This window comes from Python bivittatus, unplaced genomic scaffold (genome assembly GCF_059951505.1).
Source record: "Python bivittatus isolate LINGU-HERP-01145 unplaced genomic scaffold, Pbiv_v1 ctg000580_np1212, whole genome shotgun sequence".
In the NCBI taxonomy this organism is placed as follows: domain Eukaryota; kingdom Metazoa; phylum Chordata; class Lepidosauria; order Squamata; family Pythonidae; genus Python; species Python bivittatus.
In genome coordinates this window covers 27,095,712-27,123,406 of record NW_028277087.1, presented here as the reverse complement: position 1 = coordinate 27,123,406, position 27,695 = coordinate 27,095,712, and the positions used below count along the sequence as shown (strand labels likewise).

Here is a 27,695-nt window from a genome sequence, read left to right as displayed (position 1 = left end):
GAGGCACATATGCAAACTGTTGTAATTCCTACACTGTTCACCTGAGTTGGATGTACATACCCTCAAATTAAAGCTGACAGTCTGCAGTTAAAGCACATTGTGTTTGTTTCATTCCAAATCCATTGTGGTGGTGTATAGAGCCAAAGATGTTAGAATTGTGTCGATGTCCCAATATTTCTGGACCTGACTGTACTACATAGCTAGACTTATAGGGCTCATCCACACAACCATGTGTTTTTCTCCAACCCTTGAGATGGGAAGAGTATACTGATATGAAAACCACTTGTCTCCCAGCACATTTTTCATAGTGCCTCAGTAAAAAGGCTGATAGTCTGTCTGTTGCCTTCAGCTGAACACTTCGTAGTTTCAGGGCAGCACTGGTTACTTCAGACTCTTTCCTTCCCCAGCAGCTGCATCCCAGCTGTTCCCATGGTTGCTCCTGGAGCAAGAAACTACACAAGGGGGAGGAGTCACGAGGAGCATCTGGCAGAGTCCACCTCCCAGGCAGGCAGGAGATGTTTGCATGCACAAACATATCTGTAACTGCTTCTATGCAACTGCAAACAAATGGCATGCATGTTCTGTTTGCCTTTTAGACACTGCTTACAGTAGCAGCAGCGTGCTCAGGGCATACAATTAAACGTCTTTAATTTCCCATCTGCCAAGGCTACAGAAATCTCAAAAGAAAAATAATGTGGCTGCCATAGCTTTCCCCTTACCACCTGCTGGGAGAAGTGGCTGTTTTCACTCTTGCAGGGTGTCCAGTGAAGTTCCCCTGACTGTGGCACTGGTGGGGCTTCAGCTCTACTTTTGTTTTGGCTCTTCTATCCTGTACCCCTTACAGAGTATGCAGGGATGGATATAGCTGGAGCTGGAGCTGGAGCTGGAGGAGGCAGTGGAGAAAAAGCACAGCCTCCTGTTTCATAGCCCTACAATCCCTGGCCAAGGATATGAAGGCCCCCACTTGGCCAGCGCACACTCACAGTGTGCAAAAATGGACTAGAGCAATTTTTGACTAGACAGACTAGAAGCTGCAGCCCCCACAGCAAACAACTTGGTGGTGCGTTTGTCCCCTACTTTGGTGACCAAATAGAAGACATGCTGTGCAGCTGCTCTTCCTGATTCCCATCTGGAAAAAAAAATGTTGCTGGTCTGCTTTCTGCTTAGCAATGGAAACACTGGACTTCTTGAAGACCTGCATTCAACCTTCCACTAGGTTGATATTTTCCTGACCAAACTACACAAAAAAGAAGAAAATAACTGCTAAAAAAATGTTCTGTCTGGCAGCCAAAGAACAAACCACCATGGAGGCACAGAGCCAGCAGTAAATGGTAAGTGGGGCATTTTCACACCACAATAAGCAGGCTGTGTGGATTTGCTCAAACACAATACAGTAATACCTCAGTTCATGAATGCTTCTGTTCACGAACAATTTGGTTCACGAACAGCAATGTTCGCAAAATTTTGCTTCCGTTCGTGAACTTCACATCGGGTGACGAACACGACCTGCGGCCATCTTCCCTGCTCTGACACGTGGTCGTGGCTTCCTCTAGGCAAGATTGCGGTCCCAGACAGACACTTGCTGTGAAGCTTTTTGGTGTTGCCTCAAGCAAGGTTAGTGTTCTCTCTCTTCATACTGTACTGTACTGTACTGTACTTTGTTTCATATTTTTGTGGTAAAAAAAAAATACATATGGTTCAGAACAGATTAACCTCATTTACATTGAACCTTATGGGGAAATTTGATTCGGTTCGCGACCAGAATCGTGGAAGGAATTAAGTTCGTGAACTGAGGTACCACTGTATTTTGTTCACGTACCAGATCTTGAAGATGTTTACCAATGCTAAACATAGGTGATATCAAACTGAATTAACAGAGATAGAGCACACAAATCCACAATTGGTTTATTCAGTCCTCAAAAATGGTTTGTAGTGGTTTGGAGGCTGTAAAAAAGGAGGCCAGCTAATGGCTTTTCCAAGACTTTTTGGAAAGTGGTTCATTTTGGTAATTTTAATTGTTGATGAAGACACTTTGATATTACAGTATTTGCATTCTAAAATGAATTAGCAACATACAAACTGAGTATATTTGCTTCCTCCTTATCATATTTCTCTGTGCATTTTATGAGGTAGGCTGACTTATGCCATAATAATTTTCCAAGTCTTTAAGGTACAATCTTAATACAACTAAGTATCTGGAAAATAACAACCAAAAGAAGGCAGACAGGAATAACCTGTTGCAAGGCAGCATAAATGCATGTGTTCCAAACTATTTATACAGAAAATTTCCCCCCTTCCCCCCCTCCAATCTTGGGATGCAAGAATACAATTACACATCATGTGTCTGTGAATATTAAAAAGAGTGAGGAACCATATATAGTGTGTTGAATCACTGGATATAACTCTTATACAACCGCATTAAATAAATAAAATGAAGAATTTAGTGTGAATTAAACAACGAAGAATGTGTGCAATGTATCTTCCGAATACACATCCGCAATTATCTGCACTTTTTTCGTACAGAAGCACGTACAGAGCTCTTGCCGCAACCCCTCCTGTTAACGCAAAATTACAACGCAAAAGCACCAGGAAGTAGTTCCTCCTTCAGCGCATGCTCACTCTTCCTTCACTCCGAAGGCTCATCGCTTTAATCTTTTCCACCTCATCCCGTTGCACCAGGCCGAATTGACGCATGCGCAGAAACGCGGTAAACAGGGAAGGACTTCGCTCCTCCCACTTCATGGCACGAACGTTTCGCGAGCTTCCCTTCATGCGCTTTCAGACAGGAGAAACAATTTCCCTCTTTGGTGCGTCTGCGCGCTGGCCTTTCATCCGGGTACTGGAAGACGATGAATGCTCTTTTCCAAGATGGCGGCGGAGGGAGGAGGGAAGGAGATGAACGAGATTAAGACCCAGTTTACCACCCGCGAGGGGCTCTACAAGCTCCTGAGCCACTCGGAATACAGCCGGCCCAACCGGGTGCCTTTCAATTCGCAGGGCTCCAACCCCGTTCGCGTCTCCTTCGTCAACGTCAACGACCAGAGTGGCAATGGGGACCGGCTCTGCTTCAATGTGGGCCGGGAGCTTTACTTCTACATTTACAAGGGGGTCCGCAAGGTAACGCGCCGAAGAGGAGGGAGGGAGCGCCGTTTGTCAGCACTGCTGTGGGGGGGTTCAGAAGGAGGGATGAAGGGGCGCTCGATCTTCCGGCTTTTTGCTCATCCTTAGCAAGGGGCCGGCCGGTGGTGTAGCAACCTCAGGCACACCGTGGTTGTCAACAAGGCGTTTCCTCGCCGGTTTATTTTTCCGTTAAGACAAGGTCCTACTCCATGTCATTTCTGAATGGAAGTGATTCTCTCGGAAATAAGAGCCTTTCTCTTGATTTTACGGATGGCAAAGTTGTTATTGCTCAGCTCAGTGGTGCACATTACTCGGGATTCTAAAGACTATGGGGATGGGTTTGGTTTGGTTTGGTTTTTAAAGGGGGGTACTTTGCAAAGTTTTGATATAATCACCCGAAGGTAGCGCAGATGCTCGTTGAACTTTGTGAGGGCTGAAAACAGGTATTCTAAATGGTGTATTATGCTTCTGAGGGCAGTAGATGGAATTCCCAGTTTTTAAAATTATTTTGTTTAAAAACATTAACTAAAAATGTATTTTTTCTGGTGCTCCATGAACGTTTAAGCCTTAGGAGGAATATCTTTCCAATTGAAGAGAAAATTGATCTGCTGGTGCTCTAACAGCTTTTCTACTTGTCAAAAAAGCCTGGGTATGTGCATTTGCTTCCCCTCTGTAAAGTATTAGACAAGATAAAGAACAATTTTCAGAGATGGGAATATTCTTTAAAGTACATATATCTTTCAGAATAGTTTTATGTGAAGGACTGGTATTTTGCTGTTTGAAGTCAGGCATGTGTTAAATTCCCATTCAATCACCAAACATACTGGATTGACTCTAGCCAAGTCTCTCTTAGTGCAACCTACTTCATAGTCTCATTGTGAGAAATTAGAGAAGGGAGTGCTGCATATCCTGATTGAGCTTTTCAGAGAAAAAGCTTTAAATATAATTGTAATAATAATAATGTATAAGAGTACCTTAGTTACAGAGAGAAAAGAAAGTCTGGTATTTGTTGGGAAATGTTCTTTGAATCATGAGATCCTTATGCATTTAAGTATAGCTTTTTTGTAAGGTAGTGAACTAGAAACAGCAGGACAACAGTCCTCTTCATAGCTTTAATAATGTGATTATTATTTAGCTATTTGATAATATACTTTATGAAGCCTGTACTTTTTAAAAAAAGTGTAATAGATATACCTTGAATCTTTGGCTTAAGATAGTTAACTAAGTATTACATTCTTCCTTTGAATGTATATTATAAGAGGTGGATGTTATAATTCATGCACATACTAAAGCAGGTTCCTGATCAAATAATATAGACATTATTTTGTGAATGCATTGGTTTTATTTCTGATTAGTTTGAACAGAATATGTTTTATATGATTTACATAACATGTATTAGCATTGAATTCAGATGTGCTGCAGCAGTTATATGCTTTTACTAAAATATTGAATGTTTGTAATAGGCAGCTAAGCCGAAGATAAAGGAGGACAGTTAGGTGGTGTATACATCTGTTCTAAGATGCATTTGTTGCTAAGGAATTTGTCCTAAGTATTCTTGCAGGTCAAGAGAAATTATGGAGAAATAGTGACCATTGAACTTATATCTGTTTAGTGGCAAAGCATGGATGTGAAGATCTTACACAGTGTTCAGAAAAGGCTAAATTAAATTCACAATCGTGTGCCTTCCAGTATGTTGGGCAGTAGCTTCCATCACCAGCATGGCAGCATGACAGTGCTGTTGTTTAGCTGGGGATGATAGAAGTCATAATTAAACATGGTCTGGAATGTGCCAGATTGGGAAAGGTTGATTTAACATATTCTGTAGTAGTTGATATGGAAATGCCATACTTCTATCATACTTGTTACTTTTCTACTGTTGAAAGTAGATGTGCTCACTCAAGTTGAAGAAAATGTTTGCTCACACTTTATTTTTGAGTGTCCTGGATTTCAAAGTGATGATATGTGTCATAAATAAGGGGATGGATATGGATAGGAAAACATCTTTGTGAAAGTTGATGCATACATAGCAACAATATCTTAACTTTTGTGTATGCTTTGAAGGTCTGTATGTAATAATCAGTGGCTGACCATTCATGTATTTTAAATTAAGAATAAAAATGAATCTTCATGATCTCTGATGAGTTGTAAGATTGAATGTGGGCTCTTGTTTAAGAAAAACCTTGTTGAACTAATCACAGCTGCATTGAGTTTCATGTCATACTGGATGAGATCTGGAGGGCATCAGGTTAGGTAAGGCACCAACATAATCCAATAACGAATAAAAGCTAGTAAGCTTACTGCAAATTTTGCAGTGGATCACAGTCCATCTAGTAAGTATCCCAAATTACTAATAGCTTCTAGAATAAAAGTTTCTTTTTTTTTAAAGTAAGGTTTAAAACAATACATCCAAAGTGGCGTTTATGCCGGATATTTTTATGATTTCTTTCTCTTTTTTTATTTTAATATCAGTATGTTAACACAATTCATGACTTAAGTCATACAGGTTTTCTGGCCTTCATTTAGACATATCAATAATAATTTGCTTTGGCTTTTTCTGCATAGGATAATGGACTTCAAATGAAGCAAGCAGTTGCCTTTTGATAAGATACTTACTCGTGGAATCAGAGACAGATGGTCTACAATTTGAAGGGAGACTTTTAGGCCATCTGCCTCAATCTTGAAAGAATCCCAGACTGCACTTAAAATGACTAACAGAAATGTATAGGCTCTCTGGCTTTTATAGTTTTATACTTCATAGTTTTCTCTTCTTCCATTATAATGAAGATTATTGTGTCAGGATGATTTCACAATTCCTGTTAATAATGCTCTGTTGGAAAGCACATGTATGATCGTGTGTCTGTTATAAACTTTTGTATTGCAAAACTCAGAGAAAATACATGTATATAAATGCCTTGTGGTATGACTGTGCATGCTTACTTAAAATAAAGTTCCATTCTGGGTTAATTCATATATAAATATAAATACATTTCCTTAATTCATTATAGAAAATAGCTGAAAAAGGAATTATGTTGCCCATGGAGCTCTGTAATATATTGTGTATGGGACTGCCTTTGAATATAGTTTGAAAGCTCTAGTTGATTTAAAATATGACAGCTAGATTGCTTGGAATACTGTTTTTGATTTTCAGAATACCATTCCCTTCCCTGTCCCAGGTTTTGGGAGCTTAAATATTTTTTTTTCCCATGTGCCAAAAGAAGGAAGTGACAAACCATTTCAGTATTGTTGCCAACAGCATTAACTACATGGATGTCTCTAAGAAAGTTCCTGGAATTAAGCTTAACTTGAAACTCTCTTTTTTCATCCCATATGGGTTTGACATATTATTACGTGTTTCTAAAAAATTCCCATGTCCATAGCAGAGGGTTTATCAGTGGTGCTTGTCTTTGGCCTCTCTAGAAAGTTCCAAGATTTTCTTTTTTTGTGCCAAAGTTTATTGTTTTTGTTTACCAAATATTTTAATGGAAGTGTTTGTTCTGTTTCTTAATTGGTCTCTTTAGTTGGTTTTATTTGTGTTTATGTTATTGTATTTATAAGTTATTTGGAAGTGTTATGTTAAAATAAATACTTTCAAATATAGATGATTCAAATATTATTTCAGATAAGGCAAGCCTTATCCAAAGTCATAACCTTTTATGGATAGTTAGGGTTTGAGAGGGTTATTATAAGGATGCTTGACAGTGTATTTTTTTCTGAAACGCTTTTGCTTACCAGTGGTATTTTATATTTCCTTTGCATATCAGTCATTTTTTTAGTCATTATGGATTCTCATCTTCCTAAGAACAGTTAGTGTGATCGTTTTCTTGGTATGTTTTATATTTTGAAATTAGATTCTGCAAACTTGAATCCATTCCTTTCAGGTTATAGCTGAAATGTATAAATATTTGTATATTTGTTTTGATCTATTCCTTTTGTGTTGTCTTGGGCACCATCACAATGTATGGAATTTATTTAAAAACATAGATTAAACTCCTCTTTGTTTCCTGAGTAATTTCCTAACAGTTCCTGTTGTTATGGTACAGATGATGCCTTGCCACAAAAGGGAAAGGTACAACGTGTCTGAAATTGACCGTCACTCTTGCAGATATTCCACTTGGATTGCCAACAGAGATGCTATGCTTCATCCATCCATGCTTTTCCTAGTGAGGGAACATGCAGGGCAGTTTGAAGCCACTCTTCACCCTGGTTCCCTGCTTTATCTGCATGAATTCTCTATTTCGTCCTGCATGCAAAAAGCACTTTTTTCTGTCCAGGAGAGAAGATAGAGAATGGTGGCTCCTGATCCTGGTGGTGAAAAGTATGATACCAGAGGGTGTGGATTCCAGTTCTTTAACTTGCCCCAGCATCATGTGGACTGCCTGGGTAGGTGGAGAACTGGATCTGAACTCTGTTACCAAGTTCCTCAGCCTCATTTATGAGGTTTCTGCAGAAATAGTATAGAAAAATAATCCAGAAAATTGGCTGCAGTGGTGTTGCTTTAGGGATCTATAACTTTGTTGAAGGAGCATATTTATAGTCATATGACTTATCATTTCTTGGGGTTACATACAATTTGACATGGACAGAGACTATTTTCTACATAATAGGATAACTGCATATCATTTCAGCTTTATTCCATATCTTGTTTATATCTATAGGCAAGACCTCATTGGTTCCTTGAACCATGTCTCTGGAGATATTACAAGGAATGGATTTCCTGCAGTAAACATGTTGCTTGTTGTAGTTAGTAACAAGTGTACATTTCTTTATGGGAACAGTACATATATTGTTTAGGTTTTTTAAAATGTGGTTAATCCTTGATACTGGGATAATCAGAAAAGCAGTTCTTCTATATTTTATATCACTTAACCAATGTTTTTGTCTCAGCAATATTAATACTGTATCCATGCATGTATGTCCCATATCAAATGAGATCTGGGATATTGATCATGATTGCAAAAGAACAACAAAATGGTGACTCTAGGTGGATCCTGTTTCTTTTTGAGCAATGTCCCAGGACCAACATGCTGTTGTATCTGGGAGCCTTTGTTGTCTGGAAATTGCCACTGCCAGGGGACCAGGAACAGGACTTCAGATGTTAAGTGGACTATATACAGAAGTGGATAAAGAAGAAAGCTTTCCTCAAAGTGTCCCATCCCAAGCTGTTTAGGATTTTAAATATTTATAATAGACATATTTAGCCCATTGGTCAGTGGGGAAACATTATAGATTGAACAGAAGAATAACATGATTTGATTCATCAACCCATGCCAACAGTCTGGTGGTTATATTTTCCACCTGTGTCTGAATGGCAATGTAATATGCATAGAAGATTCCATTTTGAGAAAATGTCAATGCTTTTCTGCTGCTCCTAATAATGAAGCCAAACTTCCAAATGTTACTTGACCAGATTAACTAGTTTCCTTTTTTTGTTTCATAATCAAGGCTAATTACTTTTACATTTGTTTTGACACTAAATTATTTCTTTTGTTGTTCTAGGTTTATTCTAGAACAAGCCCAAGAATAGAAATTATTTTAGGAGGGCTATTAAAATTGAATTGCAGGCTCATTAGTAATCTTATTCATGTGCTTTGAGTTGTTTTCTGCCTCAGTGGTTATAGAATCTTCTCCATTTTAAGGAAGTTAAAACATTTTTGCATACATTTAAAACTCCAAAATAAATTGGATAGCAGGACTGTGCAGTGCTTCAGATTTAACTAAGAATAGGTTCTTTGGCACATATGTGAGTACAGACACAGCACCTGACTGCAATTCATTAAAGTGGTGAGCAGCCACAGGATCCTGGAGAAAGACCCAGCTGCCTTAATGAGTTACAGACAGCTGATGTGTTCTCTGTGTTCCAAAGCATCTCTTTTTAATGCTGTGCAAAACATTTCACAGCTACTGCTGGCTTGCAACCTTTATAATTGTTGCTTATTTATTTAACTTACTCATTTGGGAAAGTTGATATTTGTAAGATCAGTAAAGGAGAAGGAATGATTGCAATAGCCTTTCAGTTTTGTAGTTGAATTCTGTCAGCTACTTAACATTTCTCCTTCCTGGTTTTCATTGATGCTTTATCATTGCTGCTCCTAGAACTGCCTTTGCTATCATCATTTTACCATCTTGTCTCCTGCTTGGAGAAAGGCACAATAGTGATCCAGGCTGACCCATCTGGAAGAGGTGAAATATACTGCTAGGTTATAGCAACAGCTTACCTTCTGAGTACTGCTGAAGAGAAGTTATGGAAACTTGCATGTACAACACCATCCATGCTAGGAAGGGAAGAGGAAAGTCTGATGAGAACTATACTGATTAGTGTGTAAAAGGAGAGTGAGGAGCAGTCTTATTGTTAATAGTGGAGACCCTCTGAAATTGAGGATCCTTGATTCAGTCCTAGTATTATTGTAAAACTAGAGGTTCATCAATAACATGCTGTTGGCTTCAAGTAGGCATATGGTTTTATAACATAACTCAGGATGCAGTTTGATTTGGTCAAGTTCAGAGGCCAATCAATTTATGTCACAATTCATATCACATTGAAGTGAAACCAAAATGATATATTTCCCATTGATTATAATGAAAAATCCACAAGTATGTACAATGTTTTTACTTCTAAATATAAATACACAGGACAAATTGCAAGCTTAGGAGACCTTGTTATTGGGAAGAAGCCAAGATGCAGCAAATAGGTGCAAGAGATTTGATGGAGGACTCATGTATTTTTTTTTTTTTTTACAAAGATGCTATAACCTTACTTTTGCAGGCATATTGGTTCCTTATTTGGGGATAAATTTTACCAGATTTCAAATAGTTGGGATACAGTATGGTTTTGTTTTTGTTTTTGTTTTTTAAATATGAGTGGGATCTTGAACTATACAAACATGACTCTCATTTTGTTTGGCAGGCAGTTTCTGTGAAAAGAGCACGCATTGTAGAACTTCCTCCTAAATTAAAAGTTGAACGGTGGGTAAGTGTAGAGATTTGTTAGAAATGTGTTAGATACATGAGAAGGAAGGGAAGTTGAAGGGATTTGCTACATTCACCATACACTGTGATTGATGATGTTGCCTACACAAATAGTCATGTACAAACCAACAACAACAACAAAAAAATGAAGTTTTATAGGAAGGACCGGTGGTATGATTTTACTAGATTGGAAAAGTTGCGTGAAAAATACTAGAAACTGATTCAAGAATTGTTTTTAAAAATGCAGTTTGATTGCAATAATGTAATATTTAAAAAAACACAAATTGCAAACAAATCTCTCAGAAACTGTAGCAATACTTTTTGAATGTTCCTGCTCAGACAAAACAGAACTAACAAAGGACTGAGCACAGCATGGCATGCTATAAGGTTGAGTATCCTGCCAAAAAGTGCTGTAAATACAAAACCCTTGTAAAAGAAGCCTTGTGTTAGTAGTCCTGTCAGCAAGGCTAGAGAAAGAGGCTGCTTTAGGTGAATGAATAGAAAAAGGCATTGGATTGTTACTAGGCTCTCACGCTATGTATTTGCACTGCCTATTACTCAGTGATTGTGGTGCCATCACTCCTTCCTGGCTTAAAGGCTTCAAAATGAGGAGGTCTTCAATGTAAGATACCATGAGTGAGGTAATTATGGCAGCTACCTATGCAGCTGCAACCCAAACAGTTCTACAGCAATCTCACTGCTCTTCACCCTAAAGACCATTTGTTATGAGTTACTTGGGCTAAGAAGAGAGAGCGAAAGGAGCAGTACTGTGGCTGGCTGGCAGGTGGGCAAGTTAGGTAGAAGACCAGGACAGCAGACAAGACAAAGGTGTTAGGTAAGTCCTTTCCTCTAAGGTATGGGGTTGATGGTGTCCCTGCTTGGACTATTCAGCTCCGTAGTGTGACATTGTCTATAAATGTATTTCTGGAATCCTTTAAGATAATTGAATAACATAGGCTTCAGGAAGATCCACATCCTGTTCTGAAAGCTTTGAAAATGATCTTTCTTAACTTGGAAAGCCATAGAGTGGCCTGATTCAGTTTGAGATTCAACAAAATTTAGGGCACATTTCTAGCTTACATACTCTGTGTTTCCTACTCTCTATCCTCTTCCTAGTTTGTCCTAATAATTTACTTTGACATGTGGAATAGACAAACATTGTTTTTCATTAGTTACTCTGATCAATGACCTTATTTAGATAATAGATTATAAATATTGGAAAGCAAGAATTGGCATTGTCAGTGGTATCTTATATCTCAAGTTTGTAATTACCAAAATACATGTTTCAACAGACATCCTGAACACCATCATGTGTTGTTGAAACTGGGCTGGTTAATAACTTCCCAAGATAATGTGTTGTTTTGAAAAGATCATAGATGTAAGTTTATCTATAAATCTGGCGTGTCTTTTCATTCCTATAGCAACTGAGGTCTAGAGACAAGATAGGGATGCTACTATTGTAGCATCCTCCCAGCTGCACAGTGGGATTCCTGCCTGAGCATCCCTGCCTCAGTCTTACCTTGGGCTAGTGATTGATATACCAAAGCTATTTATCCTGGGTGATTTCAACACATCATCCCTGGGGTGGGTTCTGAGGAAGCTTAGGATTTCATGGCTTCCATGAAAACAATGGAATCGTCCTAGGTCATCATGTGCCTGTTGTATGTGTAGGGGGGACATGGTATCACATCTCATTTCTGTTTCAGAGTACTTAATCTGGCAGTGAGGAAAAATAACTTCTGTTGTTGTGAACAGGTCATTTCTGGTTCCTTGGATTTCTAAGGAGCTCCAGTAGATGAAGTGGGAGAAGAGATGCTGAGAGTAACACTGGCAGAAGACAGAGAGCGAGTCCAGTTAAATAAGCCCAAGTTTGAGCCTATAACTTGTAAAGGAGGCAAAGCAGAATTATTTCTCTGTCCTTATTGTGTCCATGGAGTGCTGTCTGCCAGCCCTTTTTAAAATGATTCAGTTTCTTTTAGGGAAGTTCAGTGAAAAGACCTATTAATGGGCTATCGTGAGATTTTGCAGCTAAAATCACTTGCATTTGCTTGGAGTTGGTTGGACAGGATCTAAAGAAGTCTTTAGGGTGACATCTTGTACTATTATCTGGAAAGAATTTGAACTTATTGGTTTTTAGGAAATGGACAGAGTAGGTGAGTTTGCAAGTGGTAATCTAAGACCTCTCCACCTCCTGGCTTGCATGTACAGCCTGGGGACAGATGAGAGGCTAGGTCTAGGCAATTGTGAATTGCTCTTTGCTATGGGAGGGAAGGTGCCAGCATCCATGAAGAGGCACTGATACATATCTTTAAGGGGCTGAGTTTAGGTCCAGCTATATTAGATAATGTTGGCTTGGTCTTCAGCCTTCCCTTCCTTGTTCAGAAGGTGGAGAGGTGGCAACTAGGACTCTGGAAGTGGATTATCCTGACTCTTTTCAGGCCCTGCCAAGTGATGAAAACTGGTCATTCTCATCAGTGACTTGTGGAAGACCTTGGATAGGGAGAGTGCAACTCTGTTGGTCTTATTGGACTTTTCATTGGTTAGTAATGGTATCCTTTTGGAATGTTTGCAAGAGATGGAAGTTGGGGGTACTAATTTATAGTAATTCTTCTCCTTCCTGAGTGGCCAATTCCAGTCAGTGTGTGTTGGGGCAGAGAGATCAAGCCCTAGGGCAATTCAGTATGAAGTGTCATGGGGGTCAACCATCTCCCCCATTTAATTGAAGCTGTTTGGAGAAGTTATTCAGTGGTTTGGGGTATGGTGTTATCAGTATGTAAATAATACCCAATTATACATCTCCATACCAGTCAGGGGACAGAGTGGAAATCATGACTTGGTCTGAAGGCAGTAAGGGTCTGGATGGGAAGGAACATGCTAAGACTTAACCCTAGCAAGACAGAGTGGCTGTTGGTTCAGAAGCCAACTGAGTGTAGACTAAAACCAACTTTAGCTCCTGATAGGATTGTGCTACAACAAAGAGTTGGTTTGGAATTAGGGCCACATCTTCTCCCTGTTGTTCCAGCAGAAATTGGGAGTCCATGAGAACCTTTGCTTAGCTATAGCTAATGTACCAATTACGGTCTTTTCTGGAACAGAAAACTGGCAATGGTCACTTGTGTCCTTGTCACATGTCTGGATTACTGTAAAGTGCTATACATGGACTGCCCTTAAAGATTATCCAGAAACTTCAGCTAGTGCAGAATGTGGTGAGCTGCATGTTATCACTTGGTATCCCCATATAACACCATTACTGCAGAAGCCATATCAGCTGTTAGTTGGTTTCTGAATGCAAGTCAAGGTGCTGGTTATTACCTTTAAAGTAATACATAGCTGGGGCTTATTCTATTCTGAATAAAATCTACTTATCCAAGGTATGCCTGAAAGAGTGCTTGCTGAATGTCTCTCCCATCCATGAAGTATGATGGAAATGGATTCAAAGGCAAATATTTTTACAGGAGTTTTACATAACCTCCAGATATAAGATCAGTGCCCTTACAAATGTTATTTAGGAAGTGGTTCAAAATGTGGCTGTTCCAAAATCATTTGGGATGGTATTGAATGAGATTATTCTTGCCATGAATGTCAGAGGCATTACTGGGAATATGGAAGGCATTATAGGTTATGATAATTTCATTCAGTCGGTTTATTTAAATAGTCTACACACCATAAGAAAATTATTTTAAAGTCCAAGGTATATAACTTAAACATAACCCTCAGTGTCCCTATATAAATTAAAATTTATAAATTAAATAAATTAAATTAAATTTGTATGCTGCCCAGAGTCACCCATTGGGGGGAGATGGGGAGCATACAAATTTAATAAATTTAAAAAATTTAAAAAAATCAAACTGCTTCCTTATCCTAATAGTACCAGTTAGAAATTTTTGCCATTGCTACAGTAATTTTAGAAATTTGATCACAGAGATGTTTAACATAAAATTGATTTGAAATGTCCAGGAAAAGATGTTAAAATAGGATTAATCAGGTCATTACACAAACTAAGGTAAAAGCTACAATAGAGTATATATTCCACTGACTTTATATCATGGTTATTACAGGAACCCAATCTTTTGGAGGGGCTAATTCCCTTATAACTTCCCTTTGATTTGTGGGAAGGGAAGATGTTTAGCCTAACCTTGGCAAAAGCCCAACTATATTTATATACAGAAAGATTTTTAGTGTAAGGTAAAAGGCTTTCTCATATTTTTTTTCCAAAATACATTGGGGAACAAGGTACTTTAGTTGTTGCTTGCAAATCCTCGTGGGTGATGTCTAAAAGCTTCTGTTCAATTTGAGCATTTGCTGAGGAATAATCTAAGCCTGATAGCGTTGTCAAATCAATACCTATTTGTTGTATCTTCTCTGTTAACAAAGATGTCCAGATACAGGTGTAATCATCTAAAGGGACTAGTGTCAATAGGCTAGCAAATATTCTAAACATGCATACTTTCAACTATAATTTACTAGTGGCTAACCAGGCTTGAGGACATAAACCTGTTTCCAGTAACAAGACTTATTGGGGACACAACTTGGGACATGAAACAGAACACAAAGTAATCAAGCTTGTAGGGGTATTGGTTTCCTTTGGACTGGAAGAGTCAAGAATTGCCAAGAGGCAGATGCCTTCTCAGTAGCAAAATACTTGTGGGAAAACTGTGAAAGAGAATGGATAGAATATCATCCCCAAATTCATAAACTCTTTAACCTGATCCAATTTGTGTCCATTTAAACACCACAAATGTGGTTTATAAGTCCTCTCAAAAACCAATACTTTGGATTTAATTTTCAGTGAGTTAATATCACAGTATTTTGAGAATTGAAATGTTTATGTTCTGGGGGGGGATACAAAAGTATAGCTGCATCATTTGCGTATAATAAAATGCAGTTTAGAAAATACCCTTCAACTTCATTTATGAAGTTTTCCAAATTATTTTTAAAAATGTTAATGTGATGGAATGGAATTATGAAAGCCAAGCTCAGGGAGATAAACATTTTCTTAGCTCCCCAGAAGAGCGTGGGAGGAACAAGAGGATGAGACTGGCACCTCCCTGGGGAATTCACACTGTTGTGACTGGCTGGCTTTGGGAGCTGGGGTTTGAGTCTGGGAAGATTGATGTCAGGCCTAGCCCAAGGAACTCCAAGAGACAATGCAAATTCAGTCCAGTTATGTTTATTAGCTGCAACCTCTAGCAAGAATCTTTGGGAAGTTTGGGAAACCCTGCTCTAGACCCTCTTCCATGCATCAGATAAGCAAATACGCAATGGCGCAGGGCTTAATGACGCTGGAGTTTGCCGGTCAGAAATGGTCGGCACTCCAGCGGTTTGGGCCTGGCTCCGTGTGACGGGATGAGCTCCCGTCACTTGTCCCCAGCTTCTGCCAACCTAGCAGTTCAAAAGTGTTTCCATCTGCAAGTAGATAAATAGGTACACCCATTTCGGTGGGAGGAACCAGTGGTGCTGCACAGGGAGCAGGAACTGGTGCTGGACCCAACGCAACTGACGCGATCAGTGGGAGAAGACCTACGGAGAAGGAAAAAGCCCAATGTGCTATGACTCCCTGGCGACCGCTGCTGGCCATATAGTATAGTTGTTAATGTTAAGAGTTAATAATGTTAGATAGAGATACATCAATTGTATATGTATATGTTGTACTTTGTGAGCCGCCCAGAGTTCCCCATTGGGGGGAGATGGGGGGAGAATAAATCCAATGTATTAAAAAAAAATACCCTTTTTCTCTCTGTATCAATCAGACTACTAGGTGCTGTTTGCTCATAAATTTCCTTGGTTTTGCAGAAGATTGCTCTGATGTTTTTAGAAAATTATTTATAGAAATAATGACATACAAAGTAAATCTTAAAAAGTAAACCTTTGAAAAGTCATTGTACCACGTAGACTTCTTTGCATCCTAACTAGTGTATGTTGGAAGCATACAAATACATGGAATGCTTATCAATTCTCTTTGTAAGGTATTCTTGTGTAATTAACAAGAATATCTGTTTTGCCTTAACATTGAACTAATTCAGCTTTCCCCAATTTATGTCTTCTTGATTGATTGTGATTGATTATGTGCAATCAAGTCGTTTTCAACTCCTAATGACCATATAGGTAAATTTTTTTTCATGACGATCTATCCCTAACTTGTTATTTCAAGTCTTCCAACGGTGCACTTATTGGCACTATAACTGAGCCCATCCACCTTGCTGCTGGTTGTCCTCTTCTTGTCTTTCCTTCCACCTTTCCCAGCATTAGAGCCTTTTCCAGAGAGCTGGATCTTTGCATAATGTGTCCAATGTAGATTTGGGCCTGATCATTTGTGCCTCAAGATTTGGGTTGATTTGTTCGATGATCCATCAGTTTATTTCTTCTAAATTTTTTGAAGTAGCATGTTCAGCATTGTCAAAAAGTGTGAAAGAATTTTGAGATGGAACTGAAGGAATTTTTTCCTTTTAACTGTAAAGCAGATATTTATGCTGACTCAAGTAACAATACAGAACTTTTTATGGCTCTTACCCTCAAATCATCATCCATGCATAAACCATCTATGTTTCATTTTAGAATTTAAGCAGTTTCTTTAAAATGACATTTTATTTATATCTATTTTATAAATTAATATGTTTAAGAATTCCTTACCTGTAGTACATCAAGATTTTTTTCTCCCTTTGTAGAAATGTTTTTGTAGACGACAGTGGTAAATCTCTTCAAAAATTTCCTAATTCTCACTTATTTTTATTAGACAAATGTGATTTAAAAATGACACCCATAGAGCATGGCAAAAATATGGAATTCAGTTTGTGGCGAAGACAGAATCAAAAGTATGTACACTAAGTAATGATCACCACATTAAAATGTCTTCATAGCAACCCAAAATAAATTTGAGCAAATTGTATTTCATTTTCAGAGCATATTTCCCTTTAAGTAAACTTTGGCTGATCCAATTTGATTTCTGTAATGAGCACATTCTGAGGCAACATAAACCCTTGCAAACAGATTCTTGTAGTCTGAATTTTTTTACAGTTATATCCTATAGATGCTCAAGCAGCATTCATGCTTCTCCCACATTTAATTGCCATTATTGGCAGGAGTGAAAAAAGTGTGGTCTTCCACATTGGTTGAACCATGTTATCTAGCATTTTTAACTATTGGCCATGCTGGCTTCATCAGTTTGAAGTTGTTAGTTGTAATATTTGGATGGCCATAGGTTCTTTATTCCTAATATATAGAATTCACATAATTATAAACTTAAGATAGGTTAGCTCTCTAGGATTCCACTATAATTTTTTGTATGATATAAGTACTCATTTCTGATACATTTAGATATTTCCATTTGAGAAACAAACCGTAGCAGTTTAAGGACTGAAATAGATATTACAGCTTACCCAGAACAGCTTTAAAAATAAAAAGCAATACTGGGATGGGATAATTGTGAATGATAGAAATGTCTAATTTTTCTGGTAGCTAACTTTCCTCCAACATATCGTCCCTTTTTAAAGCTTGCATTTGGTAACGCTTGTGGAAGGAAGGGCTAGATTGAGAAGATCAGCAAGTAGGCGAAGCATTAATATTCCTGCTGTTCCTCTACTTTCAATATCTTCATCCTGAAGCTGCTTTTGATTTTTTTTATAAGGTGGTGTGATATTATTCATAACTCTGCATAGTGCTTACTTTGCCTCTAAAATCCAATCAGTCTGAAAAGAAAAAAAAAGAGATTATTTGTAGTAAAACCGTACTATTGAGTATAGCTTGAACTTACAGTGGGGCAAAAAAGTATTTAGTCAGCCACCAATTGTGCAAGTTCTCCCACTTAAAAAGATGAGAGAAGCCTGTAATTTTCATCATAGGTATGATGAAACTATGAGAGACAAAATGAGAAAAAAAATCCAGAAAATCACATTGTTTGATTTTTAAAAAATTTATTTGCAAATCATGGTGGAAAATAAGTATTTGGTCACCTACAAACAAACAAGATGTCTGGCTCTCACAGACCTGTAACTACTTCTTTAAGAGGCTCCTCTGTCCTCCACTCGTTACCTGTAGTAATGGCACCTGTTTGACCTTGTTATCAGTATAAAAGACACCTGTCCACAACCTCAAACAGCCACACTCCAAACTCCACTATGGCCAAGACTAAAGAGCTGTGGAAGGCACCAGAAACAAAATTGTAGACCTGCACCAGGCTGGGAAGACTGAATCTGCAGTAGGCAAGCAGCTTGGTGTGAAGAAATCAACTGTGGGAGTAATAATTAGAAAATGGAAGACATATAAGACCACTGATAATCTCCCTCGATCTGGGGCTCCATGCAAGATCTCACCCCGTGGGGTCCAAATGATCACAAGAATGGTGAGCAAAAATCCCAGAACCACACGGGGGGACCTAGTGAATGACCTGCAGAGAGCTGGGACCAAAGTAACAAAGGCTACCATCAGTAACACACTACGCCGCCAGGGACCCAAATCCTGCAGTGCCAGACGTGTCCCCCTGCTTAAGCCAGTACATGTCCGGGCCTGTCTGAAGTTTGCTAGAGAGCATTTGGATGATCCAGAAGAGGATTGGGAGAATGTCATATGGTCAGATGAAACCAAAGTAGAATGTTTTGGTCTAAACTCAACTCGTCGTGTTTAGAGGAGAGAGAATGCTGAGTTGCATCCAAAGAACACCATACCTACTGTGAAGCATGGGGGTGGAAACATCATGCTTTGGGGCAGTTTTTCTGCAAAGGGACCAGGACGACTGATCCGTGTAAAGGAAAGAATGAATGGGGCCATGTATCGTGAGATTTTGAGTGAACACCTCCTTCCATCAGCAAGGGCATTGAAGATGAAACGTGGCTGGGTCTTTCAGCATGACAGTGATCCCAAACACACCACCTGGGCTTCGTAAGAAGCATTTCAAGGTCCTGGAGTGGCCTAGCCAGTCTCCAGATCTCAACCCCATGGAAAACCTTTGGAGGGAGTTGAAAGTCTGTGTTGCCCAGCGACAGCCCCAAAACATCACTGCTCTAGAGGAGATTTGCATGGAGGAATGGGCCAAAATACCAGCAACAGTGTGTGAAAACCTTGTGAAGACATACAGAAAACGTTTGACCTCTGTCATTGCCAACAAAGGATATATAACAAAGTATTGAGATGAACTTTTGATATTGACCAAATACTTATTTTCCACCATGATTTGCAAATAAATTCTTTAAAAATCAGACAACGTGATTTTCTGGATTTTTTCCCCCATTTTGTCTCTCATAGTTGAGGTATACCTATGATGAAAATTACAGGCCTCTCTCATCTTTTTAAGTGGGAGAACTTGCACAATTGGTGGCTGACTAAATACTTTTTTTCCCCACTGTACATTAAAGGATGAATTTAGAGACAGATGCTTTTAATAAATTGCTCCTGACGTGGTGATTTCTATAATAGCAAGTGTATTCAATTGGAGAAGTGTTATGTTTTTCCACTGGTTGGTCATCAAAATGTAACCAAAGAGAAAAACAAATCCATTGTAATAGCTTTTTGTTTAACAGAAATTTGTACCAAACAAAAGAATGAAAACCTTTATGCATTCATGTAGCACAATTACATAATGCACTGTGTTTAGTTGCTATCTGAACAATATAAGACAAAAGATGAAAGTTGATGTAATGCATAATAGACAGTGGTGGTATGTGGACTGAATGAATGCTTTTTACATTATGACTACAATCTTCATCTCCATTTGTCTAAAATTATACACATTTTGGCAACAAGATTCAACATAAACTTGTATTAAGAAACATTTTTCATATTAGGACCTATGCTTAAATAAATATGCAGAGAATAAAAAATAAGGGGATGATTTTGATTTAAAGATACCATCTGAGTAATAATGCTTTATAAATGCTCAGAATAATCCAGCCTAATCCAAAAGTTTAAACATGAAGATATAAAATTTCTGGAAATTTTGAAGCCAGGAAGAATATTTTTTCCTGTTCTTTGAGAGAGAAATTGCAATACTTTTTAAAGCACTTTTGATATATCATATATCACTTTGTTAATTTAGGAATACAACATAATTCCTTACTTAGTCTTATTGGCTACAGTTAATTTAGGTGTATGATTGTGTGGATGATTTTACCATAAATTATTAGATTAATAAAGATTCAATTACAATTTACATAGGTTATGAAAACATATTAATTTATTTGCAGTAGATTTTAATGTATGAATTTAGACCATGTATCTTTAAATAAAGAAATGTATAGTTCTTTCCTGTCAGCTTTTTTTCTGTTGTTCTATTTTTGGTTATTCTAAGAGCAAACCCAGAAAGGTCCAGGAGGAAGAATTCCTTCCATTTCTAAAATTATAGATTTTTCTCCTCCTCTGAGCAAGCAGATTAAATGCGTTCCTGCCCATTTGATTGCACTATCTATCCTTTGACAACCAGCTGGGTTAACAGAAAGATCGTAATAGAGCTACCAAACCCTACAAATGCAAAGAAGATTCAATTCACAAGGAAGAACTGGTTTCTTCTTTTGTGAAAATGGCAGTGCTCTCTGGAGACAGTAGTGCATCTTTCTTTTGCAAGTACTGTTCTCAGTGGAGGAGTTATAATGATTCTATGTAGAAAAGTGTTCCTGCTGCACAGTTTTACCAATATGGGTTTGATTTAAATCTATTTAATTAAATCATGAATTATTCACTATTTAGGAATAGTCTATAATCAAATTTTCTAGTAAAAATACAGTTTAGTTTGATGTAATCTAAATACATGTTCTTTAGTGCTCAGAGACAGAGATTTCCTTTTGAGAAGATGCATCAGATTTTTTTTCAGATTAATTTAAATCTCAAATGAAAATAAAGGCTTTAATATAAAGCAAACTGATACATACTTGTGAAAGTGGAGTCCTTGATGCTCTCTGAGCTTGGTTGTTTGCTTGCAGATGTTTCATTACCCAACTAGGTAACATCATCAGTGCTAGTGAGTGTGGGGTTTGCTCCCTGTTTATATACAGTAGCTTGCCCTGCCAGTGTTGATGAGGGTGTGGTTTTCTCCTTGGTAGTTCCTTGATTAGGGTATTGCTTTCTAATAAAAGAGAATATATGTAGCTCAGGGTTGAACTGTGGAGTCCTTGATGCTCTCTGAGCTTGGTTGTTTGCTTGCAGATGTTCCATTACCCGACTAGGTAACATCAACAACATGCTAGTGAATGTGGGGTTTGCTCCCTGTTTATATATGGTAGCTTGCCCTGCCAGTTTTGGTGGGAGTGTGGTTTTCTCCTTGGTAATTCCTTGATTAGGGTATTGTTTTCTGCTTGATGTTTGCCTGGTATTAATCCCTGCATATCTGGGCTATTGGCTGCTGGAGAAGACGTCTTCTGGTCTTTTTGTTTCCTTCGTAACTTTTTTATTGTCCCTTTTGAAGGAGAAAATCACACCCCCACCAAAACTGGCAGGGCAAGCTACTGTATATAAACAGGGAGCAAACCCCACACTCACTCGCACTGATGATGTTACCTAGTCAGGTAATGAAACATCTGCAAGCAAACAACCAAGTTCAGAGCGCACCAAGGACTCCACAGTTCAACCCTGAGCTACATATATTCTCTTCTATTGGAACTTGTGAAATGTTAGGAACTGGAGCAATTCCAGTTCAATTAATTGTTGTGGATTTGGGGAATATATTTTTGCCATGTTATGCTGGGAGAACAGCCATTACCAGCTTTTAGTCTGTATTATTAATCTTGTTTATTCTGGCTAGGCTTCTTAAACAATAAAGCTTGAGTTTTGAACCCAAATGTTCAAACACATACATTTTGAGTGAACTATTTTATTTATAAACAATTTTTTTTTAAAAAATAGGCAGTTTAAATCAAGTCAGAACAGGAAGTTTTAAAGGTTGGCAAATTCGGCCTTTGTCTTTTTGCTTTATGCAGATGCTGAAAAGAAAATAAGCTTTCCTGCTTTTTCCATTCTCAGTTATTACTCAGTTTTCAATGAATAACTCCTCTTCCAAAAGAGTTCCTTTCACCCTGGCAGAAAAAATCTACTGCTGCTAAAAGCTGAATTAGTCCTTCAATTATTTCTGAATCTAACTATTTAAACTAAGTATTTCTATCAATGTACTGATGTGATTTTTTTTAACATCAGTTCTTTGATGTTCTTTTTAACATTAGCAGGCACATACATCTTGAATGGATAACTTTTTCCCCTTAAATTGTTATTATAGCAAGATGATTTTTCAATGCTTATGTCATAGCTTGTTCCTCTTTTCCTCAGTTAAAAAGACTGATCCAGGTACTATTGAAAATATTGGCTAAAAACTGAGCTGGAGGCAGTCTTACTCCATTATTTTAGTTTAAGTCTGTTTCTCTTTACAAGGCTATGGTGAGTTCCTTTCAATTTCAGTAACATCAGTTATTTCTCTGCATTTTATTCAGTCATAAAAATAGATTTAATATAGTTCAAGAATATGTGATGTTTTCTTTAGCCCTATAAAAGAACTTTGGTCCTGATGCTTCCATTATTTCTTTGTCATCTTGTTCACAAATTGCTGTCAAAATAAGCAGTAAGAGTGCTTCAAACCATCCATTAATATGTTCCATCAGATATCTTGTGGGAAAATTAAATTGGTTCCCCCTGCTTTCTTCAGAGCAGCTGTTGCATAGTGTTTGTTGTGAAAATATGTTGCAGTCTATATTACATTAGCCTTTGTTGTTTTGAACACTAAAGTCTTTTGTTAGGAGATACATTAAATGAATATTGCAACCATATGCTGTGAGTTTGGGAACTGTTTTACTTTCTCCTAAATTTCTTCTTAACTTGGATACATTCACAGCATTATTTGAGAAAACTTGCATACTAGGCATTTCAAATTATTATGGCAGATTGCTACTGTTTGTAAACATTTAGCAGTGTGTTCATTTTAGCTGTTTTAGTAAGAAAGATCGTCCTTTCTTCTGTTGATGCACAACAGATGAAATCATTGTTAGTAATGCTCCAGCCAGCAGTTCCTAGAGTTATAATTTTCCCCTCTAGATTACTTGCACACATCTGAATCTTCCTGATATTCTTCATCCAATAACATTCCCTTGTGATATCTGCTGTGTTGGGTAAACTGTATCCTGGTCCAACTGATTGAAGTATGTTAGTGAAGCGTGTGTTTTCAGCCAAACAGAAAGGAGAGTTTATTGCATAAACAAAGGAAGCTTTTTTTTTTCATCAGTTGTTTTTTGCTGGTGTTTATTATGAAGTTCTTTACACCTATTTCAGCAAAATGGACTTCCTTTTGTACGTATGTGTGTAGAGCTTGGGGTCATGTATCAGACCTTCCTTATATATATACTGTTTCTAGAAAACTGCTATAAAATACTTTTGAAATGATGCTGATGATACTGAAAATGGTAAAAATGGAAAGCCATCAGAATTTTATATTTTGAGGATAGATTCATCTAAACAAGGCAAGTTAATGCAGTTAGTGTACCTACTGTTTGTTACTAAATACATTCACTGAGAGAATTGTAAGAGTAAAAGGAATATCTGACTATTAACTGAATTAATTTCCATAATGTAATAACGTGTACTTAAGTTCACACATGACAATCCTAGTGGTAATTTGAAAAGCTATGAGTGAAAGTTACGATCAAAGATGAGAGACACTGTTAAGAAAAAAATATGTAATTAATGATACAAGAATATTTATTAACATCTAATCTTGCATGTTCAGACACGTTTCCTTTAATATCTTCAAAGCAGAAACAGTATTCATAACAGCTTCATTCAGGCAACCCAGTTCTACATTTTTTTACCACATCATTTGCATTGCTTGACTATCTCATTCACAACTATAAGAACATCGTTAAAATATTCCCAAATGAGGTCTTCTTTATAGCCCACTGCAGTGATACAGAACCAGAAATGTATTCCTCAGATCTTCATAATTATAGGAATGTGTGCTTGTTCTCATTTTCATTATTTTCCACTCAACAGAATATGAGAAATAAACAGTGTAAAGGAGGTGGAGACTTTGTCAGCTCTTTGGGATGATGATAATGTGAAAGCTGAAGAGAATGGGATCAAATTTGTTGTGGAATGGGAACTTGCAGAAGGAGTTAAAAATGGGCCAATTAGGCTATAGCTGCAGAGAAAAAAAATCCCAAATGTTTCCATAATACATTTTTTATGAGGCCATTGGATAGCAGCTCAGAATGTTGGCAACTGCACCATTTTAATAATATAAACTAGAATGGAGCATATGCTACCCAATCTGTGCCGCCCAGTGCACATGTACACATATATTTACTGCTGGTAAAGAAGAGTCATCAAATGCATAAAGACAGAAGGTAGCAATCAAAGAAATACCAACTGAAAGGAAAGGGGATTTTAGAAAAAGAAAAGAGAAGGGTTTGCTCTTGTTTTTTGTGAAGCTGAGCTAGTTAGGGGATCAATGAGGTTGTATAGGCTAGACAACTGTAGGTGAGCCATGGTTGGGTTTAGAACAATAGATAGTCGTGTAGAAGAAGGGCAGTGAAGTTTGGAAGGGCAAATAAGATTGTCAGTATTACTAGAGCACTTAGTTGAGGAAGTGCTGGATGGTTCATGCCTGGAGAGTGGCAAAGATGGCAAGTCAAGAACATTGTAGATTCTGGGACCACTGTGGACATCCAGAGGGGATGGACCATGGAGAGGTAATTTGCTACTGGATGCTGGCTGATTTGTCAGTTGGGAGATGAAGAGAAAGAAGTAGCAACCAATAGTGAGGAGAAGGCCCTGAAAGGTGAATGAGATCTGACAAGAAGAGAGAGAAGAGTACAAGCAGCTCCACTAAATCACTTTGGTTATTTTGGCAAGTTGAGGTTATAGGGCCCACAAGCTGGAGTTTGCCATTGCGCTTGCTATTGGTATTGGAAGACCAAGTCAGTGTGGAGGTGCAGTGGAATAGGATGGACTGTGCCAGCATCAGACCTGTAGAATAGGCCAGGTCAGGAACAAATGCCATGAGAAATACTAGAACTCTGTTGATACAGACTATAATAACAGAATCTTGAAAGCCTAACAGTGTTTTTATACTAAAGAGACTCAAAGTGGGGCAGTTTGTTTCTCACATTTTATTTTTTTCGTGGGCTAAGTTCATGCTTTACTAATGGTTGCTACATACCTTCTCCAGCATCATCTCTGTGGTCCTCTACAGCTCACACCCTGGGTGAAGAATAGAGAGAAGATTGCCTTCCCTAGTGGTGAGAGCCCAATAGAGGTTTTCTCCCTTCATAGCACTACCGTAATAAAAGAAGGGCATGGATGAATGCCTGGGGTGGAGAAGTTAGAGTGATGTTAGAAAGTGAGAAGTGACAGACAAAGAGAAGTAAGCGCATGGAGTTAGACTGGAGGTTTGTAGGGATGTGTAGTATGGTATGGGAGAGGGAGCTGAGTGGAGTAGCCTTGGCCAGTTTGCTGACTGGAGTGCATGGGAGGGGGATTGACATGTCTTTGGCTGTTAGTGACCCTCCTAGAGTTTTCTTGGCCTGCAGTCAGATGGCAAGTGATACATATGGAGGTCTTGATATGGGGAAGATGGGCATTCATCTTGAATGTTTTTAGTCGTTTTATGTATATGATCTTTTTATATAGTCTGACTTTTTAACTAATTAATGTGGATGTTTATATTTTTAACTGTTTTTGGGTTTTACTTTAATTGTGAGCCACCCAGAGTCACCTTCCGGGGGAAATGGGTGGGTGGGTGGGTGGGTGGGTGGGTGGCTGGCTGGCTGGCTGGCTGGCTGGCTGGCTTGCTTGCTTGCTTGCTTGCTTGCTTGCTTATTTATTTATTTATTTATTTATTTATTTATTTATTTTCTTGCCCGCCCATCTCCCCCCAATGGGGGAACTCTGGGCGACTCACAACAAACATTAAAAATATAAATACATAAAACATCAGTTAAAAGCATTACTAAAAAAGGGGAAGGAGAGTCCAAGAAGATGAAAAATCTACATACAAATTTAATAAATAAATAAAATAAATTCATTTGTGACAGAATGGGAAAATATGATTGGATATCTTGGGAGACCTGCAGTTTGTTACCTGTCCCCACTTCTAGCCCATCTGCCTCACACCTGGATTTAGGAAACCGGATCAAGGATTATTTTGATCTCACACTCTTGCTAGTGAGTACCAGGTCCATTTGTAATATGACCACTTTTATCTATGACTTGGTAAACAAGAAGTGCTGGTGTGTATTGCCAAAGCCTTTTGGGGCAACAGCACAGATGTGGGCCTCTTGAGATTTAGCCTTCCAGATTTTATGCCTAACCACAATGTCAGAGCTGGGGAGGAGAAGCAGCAGTGATCTTAAGAAACAGTTTGGCTATGAGCAGAGATTCTCATAAGCTGTCCTGAGTTCTCAGGCAGTGTACTGGTATAAAAGCAAATAAATAAGATAGTAAATAAATATTCCTGGGGTGACATGATGTGAGAGCCTGTGTGAAGTTGAGCCAGAGGAGCAAGTTGGGAATCATGTTTGCATTAGTGTCCACCCTGCTACTTGGCAAGATTATTTCCTGAGTTAATGTATCATATCATCCAAATTGTATAGAAGTCTCCCTGATGGTTGATGCTGGAAAATTAAATCTCCAAGCTCAGAAATGCATAACCTCCAATCTTAAGTTTCTTGGCCCTAATACACATTTCTAGCAATAGAAGTGAATATGTGTAGCTCAGGATTGAATTGTGGAGTCCTTGGGATTCTCTGAGTTTGGTTGTTTTCTTGCAAACGTTTCATTACCTGGCTAGTGCACTGAAGATGTTACCTAGCCGGGTAATGAAACGTTTGCAAGAAAACAACCAAGCTCAGAAAATCCCAAGGACTCCACACATTTCTAGACATAAGTTGACTTTATCTTTGCTTCAGAGCAATTGATGCATGACCTGATTGTGGAGGACATTACCAGGAATCCTTGGCCATAATCAGATTTCATCCTGGTCCACTAAGATTTCTCACCGAGACTTCCATGGAGAGGGCAATTGAGATGCTCCAGGTAACTTAAGGTTGGATTCCTGTAGGCACTTGGAGATTATCCCAGTGACCTGGCAGGAAAGTTTATTGATTGCATGGTTGAATGTAGGTGCTGGGAGGTGACCAGACTGCTTGATGTGATTACTTCTAAGCATCCTCCTCTGCTGTTCTTTGGATGGTCCTTGGTTCACTGAGAAGCTCTGAAAGGTAAAATGACAGAAGAGATGCCTGGAGTGCTGATAGAGGAATATACACATGAACTTTGACCTACCATGGGCAAGAGCTTACTTTTTAACCTATGCCATAGTAATAAGTAATAAGAAATATCAATATTTCTCCATTCTTATTACAGCACTGGATTATTATCCACTAGAATTGGTTAAGGTAGCTTGCTCCCTGTTAGAGAAGGATGGGCAGGAAGCTCTATGAACAGACCATTGTGATGTGTTTGGACAACATTTTGCTCCAAAAGTAAAGTGACTCTTGACTCTTCATGGGTGGGGTCTCATCTATTATTGGAGCAATATATTGTATTATGAGCTGGGACTTATTTCAGCCTCAGGATATTGATCAAGTAGATAGGATGCTTTCTAATATGATCACACCAACTGTGTCTTAGGTTCATGCCTAATTTGA

General features: G+C 38.3%; 1 protein-coding gene across 4 annotated transcripts in view; it reads left to right on the top strand.

The window, feature by feature from the left end:
* The first annotated feature begins 2,808 nt into the window (after positions 1-2,808).
* Positions 2,809-27,695, top strand: part of WDR20 (WD repeat domain 20) — a 58,806-nt gene continuing 33,919 nt past the window's right edge. For 2 of the 4 annotated variants that reach the window (XR_003085716.2, XM_007437338.4), the window contains exon 1: positions 2,815-3,117. Coding sequence is in view for 3 of the 4 variants with exons in the window: in XM_007437338.4 (XP_007437400.2) it covers positions 2,854-3,117 (264 nt within the window). In the remaining variant the exon portion in view is untranslated. Of the gene's footprint in view, positions 3,118-27,695 lie in introns of all 4 variants that reach the window. The other 2 variants (XM_088149820.1, XM_025172638.2) reach the window with 2 other exon arrangements.